Source organism: Myodes glareolus, chromosome 21, assembly GCF_982192425.1.
Source record: "Myodes glareolus chromosome 21, mMyoGla1.1, whole genome shotgun sequence".
NCBI classification, from domain to species: domain Eukaryota; kingdom Metazoa; phylum Chordata; class Mammalia; order Rodentia; family Cricetidae; genus Myodes; species Myodes glareolus.
This window is the reverse complement of record NC_142046.1, coordinates 11,091,085-11,116,870: the sequence shown is the minus strand read 5'-3', so window position 1 is coordinate 11,116,870 and position 25,786 is coordinate 11,091,085. Positions and strand designations below refer to the sequence as shown.

The 25,786-nt window shown below is 40.7% G+C and overlaps 1 protein-coding gene across 8 annotated transcripts in view; it reads left to right on the top strand.

Annotated features, from left to right (window-relative positions):
* Mapkap1 (MAPK associated protein 1) overlaps nucleotides 1-25,786 on the top strand; it is a 212,026-nt gene that overhangs the window by 80,038 nt on the left and 106,202 nt on the right. For all 8 annotated transcript variants that reach the window (XM_087899704.1, XM_087899703.1, XM_087899702.1 and 5 more), the window contains one exon: nucleotides 14,563-14,735. In XM_087899704.1, the coding sequence (XP_087755830.1) occupies nucleotides 14,563-14,735 (173 nt within the window). The remainder of the gene's footprint in view (nucleotides 1-14,562; nucleotides 14,736-25,786) is intronic.

The following is a 25,786-nucleotide window of genomic DNA, read 5'->3' as shown; positions in this document are numbered from 1 at the left end:
TAATTATAATTACTGAAGAGTCATACACTGATTGAGCAAATGAAGTAGTAAGCCCATTTATGGCAGGACTGTCTAATTATAGCCCATCTTTGGATGAGCTGTATGTGCTTGAAAGATTATTTTTAAAAGGTTCTTAGGACTTAACTAAACAATGATTTAGTGAAATGTTTGAATTCTATCAATGAAGAACATCAAATCTTATGGTGATAAAGCAGTCATGAGCCTAGTACTGAATAGAAATTTTGGGGTCTTGAGGACCAGTTAAATCAAGGAAATGATGTAATTTTAAGGTGAATATTTCCGTTAAGAATTTTAGAATTTTTAATCTACTGAAACTCTATAAATATGTGCCTGGATTATTTCCTTCACTGTTTTTCTAGCTCTGCTCTGAAATGCTTCACTGTCTCTAAAATTCAGTTGTCTATGGGATAACTGGGAGGGTTGTCCCAAAGTTCCCCTGTAGTTTAGGATTGTGTGATGGCCAGTTGTAACCTTTGCTAGAGCTCCACTATCTAGTAACGGAGCCAAACATAACGTTCTCCGTTAAGTTTTAATGTTGAAAGTTGGTAGTAAATCTTTAAAAAGACTCATTATACTGTGAAAATTGATAGAGTTTAAAACACGTAACTCTTTTTTATGGTCCTAAAAACCTATTTTTACTTTTAAAGCATATTGATTTTATTATATAAGAGATTTAGTAATAAAGAGGTTTGTAAACTTATGCTAGATGATGGGGCTTAGTTTATGCAAATTACCTTTCCCTGATATTATCATCATTATGGAAGCCATTGTTTGTATAATTAAATGGAAAGTGTTGTGTAGCATTTAATGATCAAAGAATCCCACAATGGCTGTGAAACTTCAAAATGGACACTTTCCATGCTGTAAAGAATGCTGTAAAGGTGTGGCAATTTCTCAGAAAATTAGGAAACAACCTTCCGCAAGACCCAGCAATACCACTTTTGAGTATTATGTTCAACCGTGCCACAAGGTCATGTGCTCAGCTATATTCATAGCAGCATTGCTTGTCATACCAGAACCTGGAAACAACCTAAGTGCCCCTCGACCCAAGAATGGATAAGGAAAATGTGGTACATTTACACAATGGAGTATTACACAGCAGAAAAAAATAATGACATCTTGAATTTTGCAGGAAAATGGATGGAGCTAGAAAATATCATTTCGAATGAGGTAACCCAGACCCAGAAAGACAATTATCACATGTACTCACTCATAGGTGGTTTTTAAACATAAAGCAAAGAAAACCAGCCCACAACTCACAGTCCCAGAGAACCTAGGCAACAATGAGGACCCTAAGAGAGACTTACATAGATCTAATCTACATGGGAAATAGAAAAAGACAAGATCTCCTGAGTAAATTGAGAGCATGGGGACCCTGGGAAAGAGTTGAAGGGGAGGGGAGAGGCAGGGAGGGGAACAGAGAAAAGTGTAGAGGTAAATAAAAATCAATAAAATTTAAAAAAAAGAATGCTATAAAGATGGATTGTATCTGTGAGCACACATCCTAGGACATGCTGTAACCATCCCCAAGTCAGGGTAAGAAGAGAGCACTGTGACTTTTTCTTTGCAACCTTTCTCTGTTGCCTGTGCCTCCCTTTGCTCAGAGAGACTTTGTTCAGGAATCTGCTTGGCCTTAACAGCAGCTTAGACCACAGAAAGAAGAGTCCCGGATGACAATAGTCATAGGAGCAGAGCTCTTGCAGGAGAGACACCAAGTACTAACCCAGGGCCTCTGCACAGAGCTGCACTACAGTCTCACAGAGCCCTGGCACAGGCTTCAGTTTTGCTTTAGACTGCCATTACTTTGAAGTCGATTTTCTCATCTGTATTTCATAGCTGAGGAAAGTTGACTTTCAGAGATATTACAGACTAACTTACAGTTTACACAGTTCAAAGTTGTCAAGTCCAAAGTCTAGACCAGTCAGTCCTTTTCTGCACTGTGTGGGGGCTAGCACATCCACATGATTCCACCATCATGGTAGACATTGATGGTATCAGGAAGTGTGTTCTTCTTTGAGCTTGGGAGGAATGACTGCTGTTTCTGTTGCAGTCTGTTAACCCTTTCAGTTTTTCCCTCTTGTGTTGATGGAAGTTCTGTCCCGCCTAGTCCTGCAGCTGTTCACCCCCAAGAAACACACAGATACATTAATTGTAACTGTTTTTGGCTTATTAACTCAGGTTTATTATTAACTAGCTCTTACAACTTAAATCAACCCATAATTCTTATCTATGTTTAGCCTTATGACTTGGTATCATTTTTCAGTGAGGCATTCTCTCTTGCTTCCTCTGCATCTTGCTGGTGACTGCTTCTCTCTGCCTTTCCGCTTCTTAGAATTCTCTTAGTCTGATCACCTCACCTATAGTTCCTGACTGGCTACTGGTCAATCAGTGTTTTATTAAACTAATACAAGTGACAAATCTTACATTGTACAAGAGCATTATCCCACAGCATTTCCGCTTGTTTTCTTTTCAAAGCAAGAACTCTGAATCTAATCTCCTTTGTTTAGCTTTTTTCCTGACCATTATCTATAACAATTTGTAACCAACACTCTAAACGAAGACAAACATTCATAATCCATTATTTTGGGAATGTGGGCATAGCTTTCTAGGATACTTTCTGCTGATTGGGGGTGCTGATAATCTTATGGAGACCCAAAGAAAATTTAGGATTATGGTCAAGTCCTGACTGGAGTATTCTTTGAGGTTTGATGATCTCCGTGAGCAACCTTGAAGTTGTTCTAAATGCAGAACTCAGAAGAAACTGCACCAGAGGTGCTCTGAAATGTCGAATCATCTGGGCTATCTATTCCCATTGGAGAATTTTTTTAGGGGTGTTCCTCGGTTAGATCTTATTTTTTCTTAACCCAGAATGAATCCATAGCCTGTGGAAACAAAAGCAAAACCTCATCTCCAAATTAACATATCTTTTGACTTAAATTTTGAAGCAGGGAATTTTTAAAAGATAGCGAGCTTGGTTTAATCCAGCAGCATTTCAAATGTCTTTTCGCAGCTGCTTCTCCTTCCTCAGCAGTCAAACAATTCAAAGACAACACAATAACATGCAGTATCCAGATGCTCTGTGCACTTTCTATTTTTACATGACTTTTTTTCTTGCTCTATTTCTTTTTTAAGAACTATCTGTATCCTTTTTCTTTTCTCTCTCAAGCCTACTTAATATTTTTAAATATACCATAAGCAATTGAGAGGGGTTTTTTGGTCTGAATCTGCCTTTACTGTATATCTTTATCTTTTTCTGACCATGTGAGTCTTTAATCTGCTAATCAGCATGGCTAGGATTAAAGCGATAGCTTTTTTAGCTAGCTGCTCCACCTATTCCTTGACTTCCTGAGAGTCTAGCTTCATGGCCAAATTATTGGCAGAATTCTATGGAGTTTCTAGGTCCATGCTGCCACCAAGAAGCTTGTTGCTGGCTGCTCATAAACATCACATAAGTGTTTGGTGACAGGGCCTCTTATTTTACTGCTAACAGAGTCAGGAAGCCTTTCTTTTTTTTTTTCAAAGTTTATTAAATTATGAAAGTTTCCATTTCCGCCCCTCTTCCCAACACCTTCCCACTCCTCCCCTCCCCCTCCTCCTCCCTCTCCATCCCTAAGAGCAGTCAGGGCTTCCAGCCCTGTGGGAAGTTCAAGTTCCTCCCCCCTCCCTCCAGGTCCAGGAAGGTGAGTATCCTTTCTTAAAGGAGCCATACCTCTGCTTGCTGCCAGCAAACAGAGCTAAGATGGTTACAAAGAAGCTTGACACTGTTTTTGTCTGTCTAGGATCCTGGTTTTTTCTTCGTTTGTTTGTTTTTAAGCTTTCTCAGGCTTTATATGTAAATTCTTTCCAAACATTTGGGTTCCGTTTATAACCGGAAGTTTCTGTCCTGCTTGGTCCCGCAGCTGTTCATTCCCAAAGAAACACAAAGAGGTTTATATTATTTATAAACTGCTTGGCCTATTAGCTCAGGCTTATTATTAACTAGCTCTTACAACTTAAATTAACCCATAATTCTTGTCTATGTTTAGCCATCTGGCTTGGTACCTTTTCTCAGTAAGGCATCTCATCTTGCTTTCTCTGTGTCGTGCTGGTGAGTGTGTCAATCTGCCTTTTTTCTCAGAATTCTCTTAGTCTGTTTGCCCTGCCTATACTTCCTTCCTGGCTACTGTGTTTTATTAAACCAATATGAGTGACAAGTCTTTACAATGTACAAGAGCATTATCCCACTACACTCATGTGTCCCCCATTCTTGTGAAATGTTAAACTTATATTTGAACATGAGTGATTGCTATTTTTTCAATCGATATATATTTTTAAAATTTTGTTTTATTGATCGGGCTTGGTGGTATAAACCAGTAATCCCAACACTTTGGAGTATGCGTGTATGTGGAGGTGAGAGGTTGACTCTGGTTCCTTCCTCTGTTGTTTTTCATTTTTTTTTAAAATTTTCTTGAACCAGGCTTTCTCACTGAACCTGGAGATCATTAATGGCTGGATTAGTTGACCATATTGCACTATGCCACTGTGTCCCAACTTTCTCTTGTTTATTTGGGACAGGGTTTTACTATATAGCTTTAGCTGGCCTGGAGCTTGCTTGTGGACCAGACTGGACTTAAACTCACAGAGATCTGTCTGCTTTTGTGTCCTAAGTGCTGAGGTTAAAGCCATGTGCCACCATGCCTGACCCAATGCCTAGCACCTTACATGGGTTCTGAAGATGCAAACTCAGGTCATTAAGCTTTGTGTATGAGGAAATCATGACTCAAAAAGCTTAAGTGGTACAGACTATAGTGGCACTACGTGCAGGTGTGAGTATTACAGCCTCTGCTCTTTGCCATGACACTGCACACTGTGCTCCCTCCCAGCTTCTGTTGTGGTGGCAAAGATACGAGAGGCACCAGATCAGAACTTGACCTTGTTAAAGAAGGAGTGACAGTTGACGTTCTTGATAATAAAAGCTTAATAAAACCAAGGTTGGTGATTCAGAGAAAATTAATGAGATTTTGTCAATTTTATTTTAAGCTTGTCAAAAAATACAGTGTCCAGTGACAAACTGTAGAAATGTTTTTGACAAATTGACTTCACTACAGGTGCCAGATCTGGGAAATGTTAATTTAATAGCCTTTAAGCAGACCAGATTTATTGAGGGTTAAGATAGCAGTACAACGCCAACTCTATAGCTCTGAATGGATTTGTCATAGAATTTTATACAAAAATCTATTCATATTCATTGCTTCTATTTTGAATGTAAAAAAATGAGTTCATTTTCTGAGTCCATGAAATTGTGGTATTTATTTAGAAGTTTTTCCTCCATTATTTAGAACCTCTTTATTTCTCATAATTAGATAATCCGCCTTATGCTGGGTTTTGTTTGAAAATATTACTTCTCTTTAAATGGAAGCCATTAAATATTCTGAGAGAAGTGAGCAGTTGAGTATACCAGATCTCACCTGGCACCTGTAAAACACAGCACCTTCTGAGTCTTTTAAGGAGGTGAAGGAGAAAGGTGTCAATAGAATGGCACAATCGCCATTTTTGAAACAAAATGTTTCCTTTCTAAGGCTACAAGTAACCCTTTTATCAATTTGCATTATTACATTGTCTGGATACACTGATACATTTATTTCTGCATTAAAATTACATATAATGATCTGCTTGTGCAGTTGTGACTAATGGAATAATGTTGCCTGCTTTTTGTCTCTCTAATTGCAGAAGCCAAGCTGTCCTTTCTGTTTCCTTTTCTTGGCAGAGCAATTGAACACTTAGCAACAGTTTGGAGATCTGTTATTCAATTTATTATTGGAAAGGTTGTTGTTAAGTAATCCTCCTAACTGAGTCAGTGTGTTCTTAAGTCTTAGTTCAGTTGACTTACTTGATGTGGGCAGCTCCTAATTAAAGACGATTTTAAGATGCCATGCTACAATCTTGCAGTCCTAGCAGCATGCAGGAAGCACAGGTAGGAAGATCACATGTTTGAAGATCAGCATGATCTACATAGCAAGTCCATGGCCAGCCAGGGATATATAGTGAAGCCTTCTTTCAAAAAGTATGTGTGCATGGCAGGAGGTGGATGGGAGGCAGGTGGGCATAGGCTTAGAGAGATGGCTCAGCAGTGAAGAACACTAGCTATTCTCCCAGAGGACCTAGATTTGATTCCAAGTACCCACAGGGTTGTTCACAATTGTTTGCAGCTCCAGTTTGAGGGGATCCAAAGCCCTCTTCTGGCCACCTTAGGCACCAGCCACACAAACATATATACAGACAAAACACCCATACACACACACACACACACACACACACACACACACAAAATACAGGATTTTGTTGTTGTTTTGGGGTTTTTGTTTTTTTTAAGAGTCCATGTTGACCTGGCTGGCCTTGAATTTGCCTGTCTCTGCCTCTTGAACACTGGAATTAAAGGTGTACACCACCATCTAGTTTAACATGAAATTATTTTTTTAAAAATATTATTTGAAACTGAGCCTGTTGTTCTTTGTTCTTTCTGCTTTCTCTATTTTGGAAATTATAAAGTATATAATCTTGAAATTAATTTTATAAGCAATGGACATATTGAAATGAGTTTGCTGTGGGCTCCTGGCTGCGGTAAGCAGCCTGTCCTAAGCAGGCTGCTAGTCCCCAGCAGCTTGCTGAAGAAAGCAGCCACTCAGTCTCAAGCAGGGACAGCATGGCAGGTCTCCAGGTCTCCTGTGACGGTGGCAGGCCAGCGGGTGGTGGGCAGGTGGGCAGGCAGGCGAGCAGGCGAGAGCGACAGATAGATACATGGATAGGCACCCTTGCAGAGTGAGGTTGGATATTTATTCAGGGGGTTATGGAAGGGGAAGGGAGAAGGGGAGAAGAACAGAGAGAGAGAGAAGAGAGAAGGGAGAGACAGAATGGGGGAGAAGAGAGAGACAGAAGTGGGGGAAGGGGAGAAATGGGGAGAGAGGAAGATGGAAAAGAGAGAGCTCAGCTGGAAGCTGAAGATCAGCCTACCTCAGTGGATGGGGGAGGGAGTTGGCGTGGCTTGTCTCTTAAAGAGACAAAACAATCATTACACATATAGGTTATATATTTATATATTTAGGTTATATATTACTTTAGTTAATGAGACACATGGATTGGAAAAGCCAGTTATTAGATTATTAATTATTACTATTAATATATCATTATCAATTATTATCTAATTATTGATTAGATGACATTTATTCATAATGTTGGTATTCTCTTGATAGGCTTGAAAATAGTTTCAAAAGAATGAGCCTTTCCAATGTATCATAAGGTACAAAGACTTGTCCCTTGACCCAATAATGTACACTTGGAATATGTTCATATTTATATCAAAGAATGCTTGAGAGAATGTGGCTTACAATAATGGGATGTTTATAATGTTCAGCTCTGCAAACTGCAGTGTAATGAAATGTTTTAGATCATTATTCCTCACCTGCTATGTGTCAGGAGACATTTCAGAGAAAAGAATGGTTTGGAGTGGCAGAGGCAGTCCATTTACGCGGGATAAGAAAGAAGAGGGAGGTGTGAGGAGTGTGCAGCTCGGCAAGCTAACCCTGAACTTCTGCCGTACTTCAGGCCCAAGGCACACACAGAAGTTCCCTTTCTGTAATTCACACTTGAGCCGGTAAAGAAAAAGGCAGAGGTGGATACAGCAAAGTACAGTAAACTGTAAGGTCCTGACAACCGGATTACTAGGAAGCAGAGAAGAGGCAGTTATTTTGGACTTCCTCTTCTTGGAAGAGACATTTGAGAACACAATCCTTGGTCAGTTATTGTGTGTGGATGTTATATGTATGAGAGATTCTAGTGAGAAAGTGGAGGTTTTGAGAGCTGTCAAAGATTAGCTGAGAGTCAGAGCAGATCTTCAAACCTGCATCCAACTTTACTCTACTCTGAACTGTTGCTGTGTGTTGTAGCAGTGAGGCACTGGGTCTGGTTGTACCGAGTCAGTGGAGAGCTACATTGTGTGACTGGCGTGAGCTGTGGTTTGAGTTAAGTGTTCTCATTGTTGGCAGAAAGGAGATAGGGATGTGGAAGGTGGGCTTCTGAGATAAGATATTTGGAATGCTACTGTTCTCGTGTGGTCGAGAGATGACGCAGCTCTCATCTGGGCCAGTGCCATGAGCACAGAAGAACAAGGTTTGAGAAACGTTTTGGGGTCAATGGTGTAGAAGATAGGGCAAGAAAGAGTTGTGGCAGTTCCTAGTCTGTGTGAACCAGTCACCCACTAGGTACAAAAAGCCTTGTGAGTGTGCAGATGACAGAAGAGCTGATAGCAGAGAACCCTCTCTGAATGTGAAGTCCTGGAAACATTTTCAGAGCCCTCAGCTGGGAGGCCTGAGGTCTGGACTTCCATCGCCCTGTGTGGGTTGCCCTTGTGTACTCTTGTGTACACAGGTACTCTTCTGTTGCCTCAGATTTGCACCCGAGGCTCTGCCTTCTTTCCCCTGCTTAGGGCTGTTCTGGAGAGCATGGATCAGCTTCACATTTGTTGGCTGTTAGCCATTATTTAAAAAAACAAAAAACCAAGATTAAGTTACATATTTAGAACTTATTTATATGCATTTGCTTGGGCTACAGTGTGCCCTCAAGACAATTTCAGGGAATCTTTTCCATTCTTTTACTGGGTGGGTCCCAGCTCATCAGGTTTGGCAGCAAGTGCCTTTACCTGCTGAGGCATCTCACCAGCTGGAGTTTTGTTTTCTTTATTTTTCTTTAATAAAAGTTATTTAACCCTGGGCCTTGCCTATGCTAGTAGATAGAAGTGCTACCATGGTGCTGTAGTGCTATAGTCTTAGCCCACATAGTATGTTCCCAGTAAATATTTACTTAATGCCTTAACATGGGCTGCATTTCCAACATGGAGCTTTGTTCTCTTACCTTATGCCCTTAAGCCTTGAGTGGTAGTTACTCTTGCTGTCTTTATCTCCTTTTTGTTGTTGTTGTTTGTAATTATGGTATTTTGTTTCTAATTTTAATCTTACTATTATTTAATCATTATAGAATATACAAAGCAAAAACTTAAAATCATTCATAGTATCACCATGTCTTGGAACCTCTGCCCCACCCCTGTTGTGCTGACTGTAAACATGACAGTGGCTTCTCTCTGGACTCTGGGGGAGCATGACTGTTTCCTAAAATACCTCTACCAACCCATTGTCCCAGGGTGGCTGCCTCTGGGCTCTCTGGGCAGCTTATCTTTTCCTTCTTAGAGTGCTCATGACTGTGCAGCCAGGAGACTGCTGAAGGGCTGCTCAGCACTTTGTTTATTAGACTTGATAGTCAGGTCCCAGCATGTGTTACAGTGGCTATTTGTTGAATGCCCGAGAGAGGAGAAAGGTACAACAGCTGAACCCTTTCCCTGTGAAGCCCTCTCTTGTGCTCTAATTATGGCTTCATCTCCCAGTCCTGTATTGGGGAGTGCATAAATTCCTGTGTGACATGAGCTTTGTTTATTGCTAGTTGCTTTTTAATAGTTGGATGTTAGGCCTCTGGAATATTGCTTTCTTGATGTGTGATGAATACTTTTAATCCTTTGGTCACCTTATTTTTTATAAGTTAATTACTTTCTATTATGTTGATGGATTGTTTTATGTTTTAGATGATTTTCTCTAAATCTTGCCACACAGGGACTCTTAGTTGAGCTCACTGCCACCACCTGGAGCTTATTCAAAAGAACTTTCTCATTAAAATAGATAATTTCAAGATTTGTACAAGGGTGGAATTAGAAGATTAAAATGATGAAGCGCTTCATTCATTTGCTAGGCATCTCTGTGTTTATTCTTATTTCATATGAAATGAACAGGGCTAACAGCTAACCTAATAACTGTCCTGCAGTTTAGAGCAGAGAGGGTGGAAGTGGGGTCTCAGTCCCTGTCTGTTCTAGAGTAGCCCTTCAGATCTAGATCCTTCTTTGGGAGGCTGCTCAGGTGGAGCTTTTGTTGTGTTTATGAGGACAAAGGGAAAGAGAAAAGGTGAGCTGCAGAGATGGTGTTTAGTAGCACTTGGACTGACTTGGTCCTAAAGAGGTTGATATTCAGATTAGTGACTTTGGGGTTAGAATGGCTCAGGTTGAACCGTGGTTCTTCCACGTGACCCTGGTACATTGAGCAGGACACTGTATCCTCAGAAGCCTTAGTTTTCTCTGCTGGAATGTAAGGGTATTGGTAGAATCTTCTCTTAGAATTAAGCTAAAAATTAAATGAAATAGAGCCAGAGCAATAAACAAATCTGATTTTTACCAGAATCGTCAGTATTCTTTCTAGAGCTTGTGGCTATCACTTTGGACCCCATGTGATCGTGAAATCAAAATGGATCTGAAATCGAAAACATCTAGCAAGCTGCTCTGCACATAGGAAGCACGCTGCAGTTTATGAAGCAGATTCATGTTGTCATCCCCAGTGCGTTTCCACATCTTGTGACCCCCTCAGCTGTAGTTCTGCAGAAAGGTGAGGGAGGATAAAAAGTAGACTGGCAAGACGACTCAGTGAGTAAAAGGGAAGAGCAGTAAAAGCAATAGACTGGATCTATTAAGGAAGGTGGTGTGTGTGTGTGTGTGTGTGTGTGTGTGTGTGTATCTGTCTGTCTGTCTGTCTGGTCTGTCTGTCTGTATCGGGGGGATTTATTTGAGTGGTTTATAGGCTGTGTTTAAGATAGTTCAGCTGTGGCTTTTTCCTGGTGGGAAAGCCAAGAATCCAGAATTTGTTTGATCCACGAGACTGGTGTCTCAGCAGTGCCAGTCTGCTGCTTGAACCTGTAGGATTCCTGGGGAGCTGCTTGTTTTCAGTTGACTTCAGAGTCTGCTCGGCAACAGAGGGATAGACTTGCCTGTAGGAATGAGAGCAAGTTGGCCAAAGCAAGGCTTCCATCTTCCATGTCCTTTTATGTGGACTGCACTAGAAGAAGGAGCCCAGATTTAGGGTGAGTCTCCCCACCTCAGAATCCAATTAGGAAGAATCCCTCAGCTAGGCCATAGTAGTTCACGCCTTGAATCCCAGCATTCCAGATAGTTCTAGGACATCCAGGGCTACATAGAAAAAACCCTGCCTTGAAAAACCAAAGAAGGAAAAGAAAAAAGTTCCTCAAAAATGTGCCCAGCAGTTTGAATTTTAGCTTCAGGTTCCGCTGTCGTCACGTTGACAACCAAGACTAGCAATCACACACCTCCAGAAAGGTTCCATTGCTATTAGTTCACACACTGCCTGCCTCAATATCAGCATATCTGCTGGAGGAGCCTTGCTTAGTTATTGCAATTATTTCTAAACTAAGAAGCAAGCAGAAGTATGTGTGTGTACACAGGCCATGACTATGAAGAAGACAGGGAACACTGTAGAAAATTGACTTTGTTACTACTCACTTGATACCTTTAGACTTGGGGACAATCACTTGATATAATAATGTTCATTGTTGGGTTGTAAGAGAAATAACATTTATGTAAAATATTTTTAAAACCAACTTTATTTTACTTTCCTTATTTAAGTTCTGACTCTTTATCTTAGAATGCTAGAATAATAAAGTGAAGCCGTGTGATTGGCTATATCTATTTCCCTGTATGATAAAGAAACAGACCCATGAAAAAGGGCAAGAGGGAGAAAAGAAAGGAAGATTTATTTAGTGCCTCAAATAGGCAGTGTTTTGTTTATTCATTTTGCATTTAGTGTTAAGTGGGGATAAAGTTTCACAATGCCAACAAGGCCGACCTCAAATTCCTAGGTTTAAGGAGGAATTTATCAATTAACTGTGACTACAGACAGTTGCCAGCTTGTATTGACTAACGGTTTCTTTAGGGGTTCTTAGGATGCCAGGCACAGTGCTAGGCATGGTGTATGGAGCAAAAACAAAGAAACAGTATCACTCCTCTGGTGGGAAAGGCATGTCCTAAAGATGAACATAAATAAAGGTGTTGTAGATGGAGGATGCTTGTTCATTCCCAGCCTCCCAGACCTGAAATAATCACACAGAAACTATATTATTTACAATACTGCTTGGCCAATAGCTCAAGCATATTGCTAGCTAGCTTTTATATCTTAAATTGACCCATTTCTATTAATCTGTGTATTGCCATGTGGTTGTGGCCTACCAGTAAGGTTTCATCCAACGTCTATCTCCTGCATCGGCTCCTTGGCTTCTCCTTGGCTCTTCTTATCTGCTTTGAATTCCTGCCTTGCCCTATTCTGCTAAGCCACTGGCCGAAACAGCTTTATTCATTAACCAATCAAAGCAACACATACACAGAAGGACTTCCCACACTAAAGGCATCATCTTAAATAGTTAAGGGGTACAGTGGAAATAAGCAGGGTATTATACCTGTGGGAGAGTAACTGAGAGGTGATTTTCTCTATAGCATCATCAGCAAAGGGACTGGGAGCCCCAACATCAGTCCTCATGAGAGTCTTATCATTATCATTTTACATATGAGGAATAGAAGCCCAGAGAGACTAAGTTACATGGCCAAGAGTTCACGTTAAAGGATGACAAGCGATGGAACACATCCTTCTAGATGTAGTTAGTTGTGCCTAGTGAGATCTTCAAAGATCACACTTCGAAGTGTGAGATGCAGACAAGGTATGCACAGATGTGTGTTTAGATACACATCTCATGAGCATGTTCAGACCAAGGTAGCTAAACCATGATGGGCAGGCAGCGGTGTTGACATTGGGTGATGATGGAGAGCTGTGTGGGTACCAGATCTATCAGACAGTTCTGTGAGAGTTTGAACTTTATTGATTGTCATTCACTCACTAGAAAAGTTCAAAGAGGATTGTAATGTGATTGGCTTTTAGTGTCAAGTCCCTCCCTCATACTGCAAATCAAACACAGGATGTACTTATAGTAAGGAGCACTCTACTGGTATGCATGCATTCACGGAAGTGTGTGTGCATGTGTTTGTGCACACCATGGCTGTTTAGCGACTTCTCTGTGACTGTGACTTGCATTATGACAGATAGCATGGAGTGTCCTTTCATGTATTTATTGACCACTTGTATATTTTCTCCAGTGAAATGTCTGCTTAAATCCTTTGCCAGTATCTTAATTGGATTATCATTTATATTGCCTTGTGAGAGTCCTCAGTCTGTTTGAGATGGTAGGCCCTTACCAAATAAATGGATTACAGTTCTTCATTCCCCTTCTGTGGTTCACCTTTTTATGTTCTTCACAGTATTCTTTGGGGAACACATTTTAAGATTTTTGATAAACTGATTGATTTTGTGTTGTTGTTGTTGCTTATGCTTTGTGTCATTTAAAGAAATTAGTGCCTGATTCAAAGTCAAGAACACTTATCCTACTATAAGTTTTATATTTTTACCTCTTACGTTTGGATCTTCATATGTGCTATGAGGTAGGATTGCAAATTCATCCTTTTGCATGTTTCTCTTTGGTCATCCCACTGCTCTTTGCTGAACAGACCATTCTTCTCCACTGAAGCTCAGCTTTGCAGTAGTTGTCCTTGAGTTTCCTAGGAAGACAGTAGAAAGAAAGAGTAACTGGTATCATGCTGAGACCACTTGCTGCAATGAGAAGCTCTAGTCTCTGGTGAGGAAAGGGGACGACTCTAGGCCATGTAGAACAGAGCTGGAGTGGAAGCTATAGTTGTGTGGGTTGGAAGTAAATGGAACAGATTTTTTTTTTTTTGCAAGAAAAGAGGAAATAATAGTTTGGAAGTGTTAGTGGGGAAAGCACTACATACATGGCCACCTGAGCTTGAGGATTTGGGGATCATGGAAAAGAAGATTGAAGAGCAGGTTGTGGTGGGATGTGCTTGTAACTGCAGCCAAAGCATACGGATCATGAGTTTGACGCCACTGTGGGCAGTAGGGCAACTTGGGAGGTACAGAGAGAATTAGGGAGGGGGAGAACACAGGGATAGAAGCAAAGCAGTTCTGTTGTAAGAGAATGGCAGAGGAGACATGGCCTCCCCAGTCAGAGTTTTTGCTTGAGTCATAGAAGTAAAAGAATGTTTTTTAAAAAAGCAGCTTTGATTTGTTGCTGACTAGTGCCAGTGCCCTAGAGAGCCAAAAGGAGCATGCAGAGAGAGGAGGGCTGAGTATGTGGAAAGAATCGGAAATGCGTAGAGTCATGTGGGTTGAGCAGTAAGTGAAGATCAAGGACCCTTGAACTTGTGTGGCACTTAAGTAAGCAGGTGCACTTTCCAGTGGTGTTACTATTCTATGTCTCAGGCACATAGACAAGCTCTTGGTCCCAATGTGAGTGCCTCCTCTTCAGCCTCTTCAGGAGAGACATGACTATTACCAGGGAACCAATGCCAGGGTCTGTTAGTGTCTTCTCCAAGGACAGAGAGTTGATAACAAACCCAGTCTGTCCAAGTACCAGCTCTGCTCACGCTAATACATGTTCCTCTAGGAGAGCACATTCACCTTCCTGCATATAGACTTTGTCCACCTCAGAGTAGGTTTATGCAGAAAGGGTAGGAAATGGCTGTGCTGACCCAGACCAGCAGAGTTGTGCTAGGACCCACAGTGCCTGCAAGACCACAGCTGTGTGCTTTACTCTCTCATGCATGTGCTCCCTCCACAGGGTCATGTGGGTACAACTGCAACTAAGAAGATCGACGTCTACCTCCCCCTGCACTCAAGCCAGGACAGACTGCTGCCAATGACCGTGGTGACAATGGCCAGCGCTAGGGTGCAAGACCTCATCGGGCTCATCTGTTGGCAGTATACGAGCGAAGGACGGGAGCCAAAGCTCAAGTAATCCTTTCTCTTCTTGCCCACTCTAGTTCCCAGTGGTCTCCTAGCCATCAAATCTGCACTTTGGGCATGTCAGCCTCTCTAGACACTAGCCAGAGAACCAGATTTTCATGCTCTTGTAGTTCAGAGTTCTCACCAGGTCTTGGACCTCAGAGTCTACTTAAAAATAAACTTGCAAGTTACCAGATATGGACACAAGGGAATGAATGTATGTGGATGAGAGTAGCATGAAAGGTGATGAGGGTAGACCGGTGTCTGAGCACTTGCCGTGAGCTGTCACTTAGCAGGCCACTTCATTCCTGGTGTTCTATTTGTTCTTCCAGCCATGAAGGTGAGTATACTGATCCTCTCTGTCTGTGAAGGAGGGACTCAGGCTCAGGTACTTGTTGAAGCTCACTCCACAGGAGATGGCAATCAGGATATTGTGAGATCCTGCCTGCCTGTGCAGAACCATCTGAACCTCAGCTTTCTTCATCACTGATGACTTGCCTTTTTCCCGTCGCTAAGCTCTGTTTTCCATTTAGCAGTTAATATTAAAGATGCCTTGCTTGAAGGTGGGCCTTCCATGCCTACACATCTAGCTGCTTTGACAGTTGCTTTAGCTGCATTGCCCCTGCTTTTGTCCTTTCCTGACAGGCATCCTCTTCTAGTTCACCGTCTTCCAAGGAGTAGGGTGTGGGATACAGCAAAATACGGTGGGAAATTTCTACTCCCTGCCCATGTTTAGCTGAGTTAGTTTAGTTAGGGTTAGGGACATTAAATTTGAACATGAATTTTTTTTTTCTCGCCCTTCTTTCATTGTTTTCTTCCTTTGTGAAGTGTAGTCCAACCTCAAACTCAGGACCTTCCTGACGCAGCCTCCTAAGTGCTGGGATTATAGATGTGCACCACTATGCCTAGTTGCTTTTAAGCTCTCTCTGATGTTGCCCTCCATTTCCCCGAGTAAATTTGGGTGTAAAGATCATCTTCATTGCTTTGGTGTCAATAGAGAGCCATTCCAGCTGAGATACTCACTAGCTTAGACAAAGGGTAGGGTTCAGCTGCTGTTCTTAGGAAGATACTGAGATGCAGATCTTTCTCAGTATGAAGTAGAAATGAGGAACAAGAAAGGGAGCAATACTTGATTTTAAAACACTGGAGCTGCTGTCTAGTGTGGCCACTGAAGCTGACAGACGTGAGTCAGCTGGCCTAGGGTTATATGGCTACCGAGTAACAGACGGGAGCTGAATGAAACTCCATTTTATAGCAATAGAAACTAAACTCAGGCTAAATAGCTTCCTTAATCACACAGTAAGTGGCAGTATTGGTATTTTTAACCCAGTGATCTCTACCAGTTCTTCCCTATCACACTTACTGTAGTGGAATTGTGTGGTAGATCTGGAAGTACAGGAAAGACTAGCTTCGGCCATCAGGGGTTTTGCCCAGGGTAAATGCCCAAGATAAAACTTCACAATCCATAGAGAATGGCATGTCAGAGCAGAAGGTTTGAGAAGAGCCAGGTGTGTTTCAGAGTTAACATGGGGTTCAACTGCCTTGATCCTGGGACAGTAAAGGTGTAACATGAAGGAGCATCAGGAAAGGTTATGTTAAAAAAGCTAAGAAGAGAGGCACAGATATGTGGTTCTGCTCGACTCCAGTGCAGAGCAGAGTACTGACATATTTGTACCAGATGCCAGAGGCTGAAAGTTTAGTGTATTGTCTCAGGAATACAGGTCAACCCATAGCACTACTTCTTTACTAGTTGATGATTTGTTATAATTTCCCTGTGTGAATTAGTGACATGATTATAATAAAAACTGGAATGTTCTTCAAAAGGTGAACCATTAAATACCATGCTGCATCTGTCCAGTGTAACACTGGACATTGCTACAACTACATAAATAGGTCTAAGTCACTTTGTAAAGGTTATGGTGTCCCATGTGATTTCATTATGTAACATATTAAAAGTGACACAGACACAGAGACAGAACACATAAGTGGTTTCAGAGACAAAGACAGTATTTGGAAGGAAGAGGTATGAAAAGACCTTCTCTGTTCTGTTCTGTTCCCAGTGAAGGACATACACATGCACACACACACATACACAAGCTGGTAGAAACTAAGTAAGATTTGTTACCAGGGTTGTGCCAGTGTCAGTTTCCTTGGTCTGGACTATAATGACACGAGCTGTCACCTCCAGAGAAGACTGCCTAAAGGGCTCCCTTGTGATCAGCCTTTCCCTTTTGTGACTTTATAATCGTTTAAAATGTAAGCTTTAAGAATAGTACTTTTTAAAAAGCACAACAGCAACAAAAATCTACTTTCTGCATGCCAGGCAACAGTTAAATGTTAAGTGATGCCAGCATATCCTATTGCCATGCTGTAAGGTATCATGATTATAGGAGAAATACAACTGCAAGATTGCAAAGAGACGGTACCAGTCCCCCTACAGGACGCATGGGTACACTCACAACCCAGCCAGTGTTTCACAGGTGTTGAGAGATACAGCTGTAAACCCAGCTTCCTGATCACCCACCACATTCCTGATAGAGACCATGTGACACACTATATACATCTCTTCACTTAAGACAGTTGCCTCGTAGAGCTTTTGGTCTTTCTACTTTGAAAATTTTCTATTCTTAAAAACTATAGAGGGGGCCGGGTGGTGGTGGTACATACTTTTAATCCCAGCACTCAGTGGGTAGAGACAGGAACTCTGTGAGTTCAAGGCCAACCTGGTCTACAGAGCATGTTCCAGGATAGCCAAGGCTACCCAAAGAAACCCTGTTTCAACAAAACAAAAACCAAACAAACAAGCTATTGAGGACCTCAAAAAAATTCATTTATGTATCAGTATTTTCTGTAGTATAACTCTTAACTTGGACATATGTTTAAAACATTTCTCAATTCTAAAATCACTTATAAATATATTTATTAGATGTTGGCAAACATTTTTATTTTTCACTAAATGTTCTTGAAGAACCTTAGGTGAAATTGTTATTAGATGTTTCTGTGCGCGCGTGCACTTCTACATATGCCCAAGTGAATATACAAGACAGAAAACAACTTTCAGTGTCATTCTTAGGAGCTGTCCACCTTGTCATTTTGAAACGTCTCTCATTCACTTGGAATTCACTTATTACTCTAGACTGATTGGCCAATACGCCCCAGGAGCCTTGTCTGGCTCTGTCTAGAGCTAGGATTTCATGTGTGTGCTGCTGTAGCCAGCTTTTTCCTGGGTGCAAGAGGGTAGAGACAGAAGGATCCCAGGGTCTTGCTGGCTAGTCAGCCTAGCCAGTTCAATGTGAGGTCTCATTGAGTAAAGATTTGTAGAGAAAGACACCAGATGTTGACCTTGTCCTTCACAGGTCACATACACATCACATATAGCACATACACACCCATAAATAAATGCCACTAAAAGCAGAAAAATATCTGCAGCTTTCTAAGCTGTTTTATTAAAGCTGTTAATTATACAGAATACTAGACCTAAAAACCCTCCATTTTTTAGCTTCTTCCTTCCTTTGTCATCCCTCCCATCGCTGGTTCAATAGCACAGAACAACACCCTGAATTACTCACATAGATGCAACACGCTCAAATAGGAGAACTTTAAAATGTCTCAGTTTGTCTCACCACAAATTAAAAGAAGAGAAAAGAAAAACCTTTTAAATTCAAAATTGTAAAATCCATGGTCTATACTGCCATTCCTGAACACCTTTTCCTGCCATACATATTTAGAGAATTTAAATTGTAAAATATACATAATGAAATTTTTAAATTTTTATAAATGTATATATATATTTCATTTGGTAATCTAGAATAATTTAGCTTCCTTATTTTTTGATAATTGTGAGAAGAGGCTTTTACTTTTTTTAAAAAAGAAAAGATGATAAACTAAAAGATTTTTTAAAAAAGAAACGTGAAAGAAAGGTTCAAATAGGTGATCAGCTTAGGTTATGTGTAACATGGGACCCAACTAGGGTGATCTCTTATGTTACTTTGTCAATTTCTGTAATTAGCATGGCTTTCAATGGTGCATTCCTCCTGGTACTCATCAGATGGACACCTCAGAACTCACCCCATCAGTGCATTTGGAATTGCCAAGTTAAGCCTGCCTTTGAGGTTTTTTGCAGGTTGTCTTTGACCCTAGATTCCTTAGTCCTGTTTGGTGTAAGCCAGTCTGAGTCTGCAAAGTAAATCTCTGAAATCCCTGCCTGTTGGGCAGTGTGGGAAAGATTTTCTTTTCAGCCTGTTAGTGTTGATGCACTGGAATAGATCCTTATTTGGTCTTTCCCCAGTGGGCTGGTCTGTGGAAGAGCGCTTCATTCACTGGGGCCAAATTGCTAGGTGAATGTAAGAGCTTTCCTCCATTTTTGGTTTGATTGTTAAGAAAACCATTTCTACAAGAGTATTGTTCAACTAGTTGCCCGTGCTGTGAAAACTGCAGCAACTGACTAGCCCCAGGGAAGAAATGGAGGATTCTTGGCATCCTTGATTCTTTCTTGTGTTTGTTAATTTGTAAGATCGTACTGTGGTGTTTAGCTTGGTTTTCTGGTTATTTGATGTACTGACTCTGAGAAAAACAATGGGAAGGCACTGACTGAAACAGCTTCAGTCTTCCTACATGGCTAGATTGAGCAATTTAGACTGCATTTTTCATATTTATTGAATTTTTGTTCAGAAAATATGGCTTATAAAGTTTTGTTTAGCTTTGGGTAGGTTACTATAATTTCTTTGTATATAGTTTGTGATTCTTGTAGGGAAAAATCCCTCTGATTTGTAGATCTCAGTATATACTTACTACAAAAACACATTTGATCATTTACTGATGCCTTGGTCTAAGGTCAGCAACAGAATAACATTACACTGTTTTCCCTCTCTCAAGTTTCCACTGAAGAGTCTCTCTTCCTTCTGATATTTTGGCCATTACATAGAAAACTATTATACATGTTTGCATGCAGGTTTGTATGCATGGGAGTTTTCATCTCATTTGACTAAGTACTTGGAACACAATTCCTGGATTGAGTGGTAAGGTAAGCCTGTATTGTAAGACCATCAGCTGTCTTTCAGAAGGCTTCTGGCATTTGGTGTTTCCACCAGTGAATGGTGAGAATTTTGTTGTTTTACGTTCTCCCAGCGTTCAGTGCAGCTGGCATTTGGACTTTATTCTTATAGGTGTGCAGTGGTCAGGCTGTGTGCTGACTTGCAATTCTCTAATGGATAATGCTGAACATTTTATATATGCTGCTATATGTTGCTTTTTGGCTGTTTGAGTGAGCTGTTAGGATTTTTTGTTCATTTTGAAATTAAGTTGTTTTCCTATTGTTGAGTTTTAAGAATTCTTTGTATTTTTAGATACAATTTCTTTGTCAGATGCTTTGTGAAGACTTTCCTCCCAATGTGTGTTTCTCTTTCCTTCCTTTAATCTACAGAGCAGGGGTTTTCAATGTTAGTGAACATCAACTTACCCGTTCTTTTTTTCCACAGATCTGCTGGTGGTGGTCTTTCCATTTTTTTTTAAATTTTATGCTTGGGTGTGTGTATGTGCATATGTACATGTGTTGTGAAGTATATGTCACAACATTCATGTAGATGTCAGAGGACAACTTAGGGGAGTCAATTTTCTCTATATACCACATGGACCAAACACAGGTCCTCAGGTTTGGTGAGCACCTTTACTTGCCAAGCCATCTTTCTGGTCCTGGAGTTGTATCTAAAAGGTTCTCATTATATCCAGGGTTACCTAAATTTTTCTTCTACATTTCCTTATAGAAGTTGTATGATTATGTGCTTTTTGTTTAGATTAATAAACCTGGATTAGGATGCCTCAGTGGTAGAGCGCTTCCCTAACATGTGCAAGGAGTAGGGTCATGGGTTCTATCCTCAGTGCAACAAGAAAGTGACAGAGAAAAGAATATGCCTTCGATTCAACCTGGAGGGGAGGTTTGGGTTTGGATGTCTGGTTTATATGTTGATAGCTTGTTGCTCCAGCACAGTTTTTGAAATGACTGTTCTTCTCCATTAAACTGCCTTTTCCCTGTGCTGAAGGTCAGCTAACTATTTCTGACCTGTAAGGTGTGCTAAAACATTCCTTAATTTATCTTTCTCCATTAGAGCCAAAAATGGGGCAGTATCTTTTGAATAACACCCATTTGTGCAAGAAAAAGAAAACTCAGTGACGTTCATTCTGTCAGAAGCCTGAGATATATACCAGCTCTTCACACGTAGCTACATTTACTCTACTTTATAGATAATTGAGGGATTTTCACCGGTAATTTTTACTATTCCCATTTTTTATGCATAGACTTTGGTCAAATATCATAACTCTTATGTACACTAGAAAACCTCCCTTCCTTTTTCTGTGGTCCCTTAGACACTCATCATTTTTCTAGTCTCTTACCTACTGTGATGTTTATCAGGCTTCTGATAGGTGAGCTACTAAAAGCCTGAAGAGTCTGCTGTAGTTTTGGAGCAGTACACTTTTGGAGATTGCTGCCATGCTCAGCAGTGGGAGTGTCGAGCTGCAGCCGTAGTGTTCAGAAGTAAAAAGTCAGCTAAAATCATGACATGTTAGTCAGTTCAAATTTTCTGGTAGTCGCATTTTTAAAATTAGCAAAATATAAACTTAAATTTTATAATAATTTTATTATATCCAAAGTAGTATCATTTCAGCATGCAGGGGTGGGGATACAGAGGTGTGACTCAGTTGGGAGCTTGTTTGCCTAACATGCAGGGAGCTCCGAGTTCCATCTCTAGCACTTCATAAAATGAGGCATGATGGCAAATGCCTATGATCCCAGCCCTTGGGAGGTAGAAATGGGAGGATCATGAGTTCAGAGTCATTCTTGATGTCTTAGGGAGCTGCAGACTAGTGTAAACTACATGAGACCTTGTCTTTAAAAAAAAAAAAAATCTGTCAACATCATAAAAACTTTTATACACAAAATCTTGTTGTGGTTGTGAATCTTTAATATCTGGTGTTTATTTGCAGTTTTAAAGTAGACTTCACTCAGACATGTCATTTGAGAAATACATGGTAGCCACTTGCAACTTATAAAAGGACAGTGCCAAATATACCAGGCTGTGGTCTAACCAAGTGGTGCAGACCACCGTCCTAAGGTCGATTTGCTTCACTCCACGCAGTGTTAGCCATCTTCAGCCCTTGAGGAGAGTTGCTGATTTTATATAGTCAAGAGTTTATTTCATTAAGCATCAAACATCATCATTTTTCATAGATGATTAGAAACATATTAACATCTTTGTCTGTTCTCTTTATCAGAGTATAGTATAGCAGTTAAAAGTGTAGTGTACAGAGCCGTAACCTTGGTTTTAAATCTGGTGTTACTGGAGCAGGGTGTTTTTGAATGTGTTACATAGATTCCAAGCAGTATAGTGCCCTTGTATGTAAAATGTGGTACACACTATAACAGATTGTTGAAAGAAAAGAAAAAAAAGAAAAAATGATGAGAAAATCCATGGTAAACGTGTTTGTTGCTACTACATCCCATTCCTATAGCCAGCTACAAATTTCTAGCAGTCATTCAACACAGGACTATGATTTAGCATTCTCTTATTGCAAGTGATTGTACCATGGCGTGATGCTCTGGTATCCCATAAATGAGTCAAAGTATTTAGGCAGGTTGGACTTTTATTGATGTTTCCAGCTAGCTTTGCTATTGGGTGTCTTTGGTACATTCTTTATCTGTCTCTTCTCACACTGAGTGCACACTTCCATCTACTCTCCTCCCCATTCTAGGTCACCACTTCCACTTTATGTCCGTAGAGTCGTCTTTAAGAACCATTTGCCTAAATATATTATTAGCTTAAGTAGCCCTTCCCCTTTTGCACTCCTGTGCATGTTAAGACTTCCCATGCTTTTAACTGGCAGCAATACCTTATGTGTTCCTACTCTACTCTAGTCAGATACGCCTTTCTGCCTTCTTCTTTGGATATCCTGCCTAATCTCCAGAGCCCTGTGCATCACCTATGCATCTTTACTCCTCACTTTTGGCAGTCACTGAAATTTCTTCAGCAAATATTTTTAGGGTTCTTGGCCCTAGATGTTAAGGAAGGATAAAATGAAGAACAAGAGAAATGCTATCCCTTTACTCAAAAATTTACAGTGTGTTGGCTAGAAGAAATTATCAAGTGTAATAGCACTTTGTATCTGGCTCATTTCCCTTATCATTTGTATTCATCCATGCATTTCAGCAACATTCACTGAGTGTTTTTCTTACATTTCAGGAATTCTGCTGCTGTACAAGTGCTAAATACAATAGACATTCTCTCTCTCTCTCTCTCTCTCTCTCATTCTCTCATTAATTCAGTAGTCTCATAAAGGAGGTAGGCAAATAGCTTAAAAAGATTTTTCAGGTAATGAACCTGAGTGCTTTGAAGGAAGGACACCATTCATGACTACCTAGCCTGAAGTCAGAGAAATTCCCTGGGAATGGGCAACAGAAACCCTTCGGTTGAGAGAGGCCCTGGAGATGGAATAGTGTGGCAGCAGACCTAAAGCAGAAAGAAGCAGTGGGCTAGTGGAAGAGATGGGAATGTTCACATCTGGACAGTTATGAGCTGCCATGTAGGTGCTGGAGCTAGGACCCAAGTCCCTTGAAAGAGCAGCCAGTGCTCTTAACCGCCGAGCCAACTTTCTAGCTCCCATGTCCTAATTTAAATGATAGATAGAGAGCTATTGCTGACATTGTAGCTGCTGAGTGGAAGAAAAAGCAAGCCCGTGCTCAAAGTTTGCAAGCTGTCAGGGTTGCCCACTGCTATGTGATGACTGATAAACAAGACAGTGTGTCCCAGTGTGTGCTAAAACACTCTTAGTTTGTTGTCTTATTTCTTGTGGCAGCTTTGGAAGTCATAAATAATGTTTTCATTAGAGAGAAACTGAGGATTGGGAGTTAAATAGTTTCCCAAGTTCCCATATGTTTTATTAAATGGCATAGATGGAGAAGGATGCAGATCCTAAGTCAAGATTTGAACTAGAGCTGCCTGTTTCCCTTGCTCTTATCTATTCTGTACAAAGAAATAAAGCTGCTGCTACTTCTGCTCATCCTGTTCTTCTTCCTTCTTATTGTTTTTCAAGACAGGGTTTCACTGTAGCTTTGGAACCTGTCCTGCAATTCACTCTACCAGACCAGACTGGCCTCAAACTCACAGAGATTCATCCACCTACCTCTGTCACCCCAGTGCTGGGATTTAAGGCGTGTGCCTCCACCTTAGGCTATGAGGCTCTTCTTATAAGCAGCATTATAAATAGATGCCGTGGCCATACTCATAGCAGAGACTTTACCATCCCTCCCTGCCTCTCTGCCTTCGCTCAAACATTGCATACTGCTGATGCCACCCAGACCCTATGTTGGACACTGGGGTACAAGTAATCATGGCCTGTGGTCTCAAGGTTCAGTCTTATGGTTTAAGCAGATACCAAATCATACATGCTCACTTCAGTATCACTGAGACTTTGAGAACAGAGATCCATAGAGTTCTAGGGACATGAGAATAAGCATTTGACTTCTGTCTGGAGCCCTGTGTTGCTCTCGAGTGGGAGGAAGTCAGGGAAGCATTGCCAGTGAAAATGAGGCTTGAGCTAAATCTTAGTGACCTGACTATCTAAGAGCATGGCACCTTCAGGCTGTTAGTCCACACTGTAGTCAAACAGATGTGCCATCTGGTGAGGCTGTGACTAAGCTCTAGGTGTGTGTTCAGTAATAAAGGTTGTGAAGGAGCAGCTTGGAAGGCAGCAGAGCATAGTGGAAGGTGTTGTAGAAGGCGGATTTGTTTATCCTTATTCTAAAGGTAGGGAAAAACATTAAACAGGAAGGTGACAATGCCATATTTATATTCTGAAATGTCCTTTTCGTTGTAGGATTGAAAGAATGTCTACAGGAAGTGTTTATAAAGGTTGTGGAGTTTGTGAAAGTCAGAATCCTGACAATTCTGTAAATTTATTTCTGTGTAATTCAGATTAATACAGAGGACTTTCCAGAAATGATAGAATTAGCATGTAAGAATGTTAATACAATTATTGTAAACGTGTTCAGGACAGCAGATCTCTGTACAGGACCATGATGAAAATGGAGTAAGGTATGAAAACAAGAAGGTGCTTGGGTTTGAAGATGGTGACAGCAGCTCCCCAAAGAGGTCAGATAGTAGCTACAAAGGCCTAGATTCCAGTTAGCAGCCAGCAGGCATTTTTCTCTTTAAAACTGCTGTCCTGGAGAACTTAGAGCCATTCTTGAGGGAGGTTGCTATGCTTTGAATTTTAGGTACTTATCAGTTTTTACCATTTGTTTTATGTTGGTTCTGGAGAAATTGAAACTTGGACAGTTTTAATTTTTTTCCTTTGAGTTCAGAGATCAACCTTTTGAGTGACAATCTTCTCAGTATCCTCCCACCTTCCCCGTTACTAATGCCCAGCAGACTCTTAATATTGATCTACCATCACAGTAAACACCAGGGCTCTGGTATTGAGAGTTCTGGACACGTCAGACTAATGTGTTCTTTTTTTTTTTTCATTAAAAGCAAAACAGAACCATAAGCTTTTTTGCCTGTGGTCATCACAATTCAAAGGATTCTTTCTCCTGCATTTCCAAGAGATGGGTACATTTTTATGAGTATGTAAATTGAAAATACCAAATAAAATCTGGAAAAATCTGTGATGTGTCCTGCAATGCTCATAAAGTTTTTAATGTATGAATTAAATGTTATCAATATGTAGGCTACAGGCTTCTATCACTTCATAAAAGCCACACCAGAAAATGAATATTGGTCTTCTTATTGAAATACATTTTCCAAGTGAAAAAAAGTTTACATCAGTTGTTGATACATAAATAAGTGAAACCAAGTTGCTATAGTCACTGAAAGTTTGGTTCCATGTCTCTATCCCTTCTGCCCATGGCTCCCTGACCACAGGCTCAATTTTACTCCTGTTCAGTATTCAAGCTCCCATCTTTTCACAGTGTGGTTGTTCCTCCTCCCAGGTCATTACACCTGAGCCTCTCGCTTCCCTTTTCCTGCTTGCTAGTCTTGATTAGTGTGTTCTTGGGTACCAGTCAGACA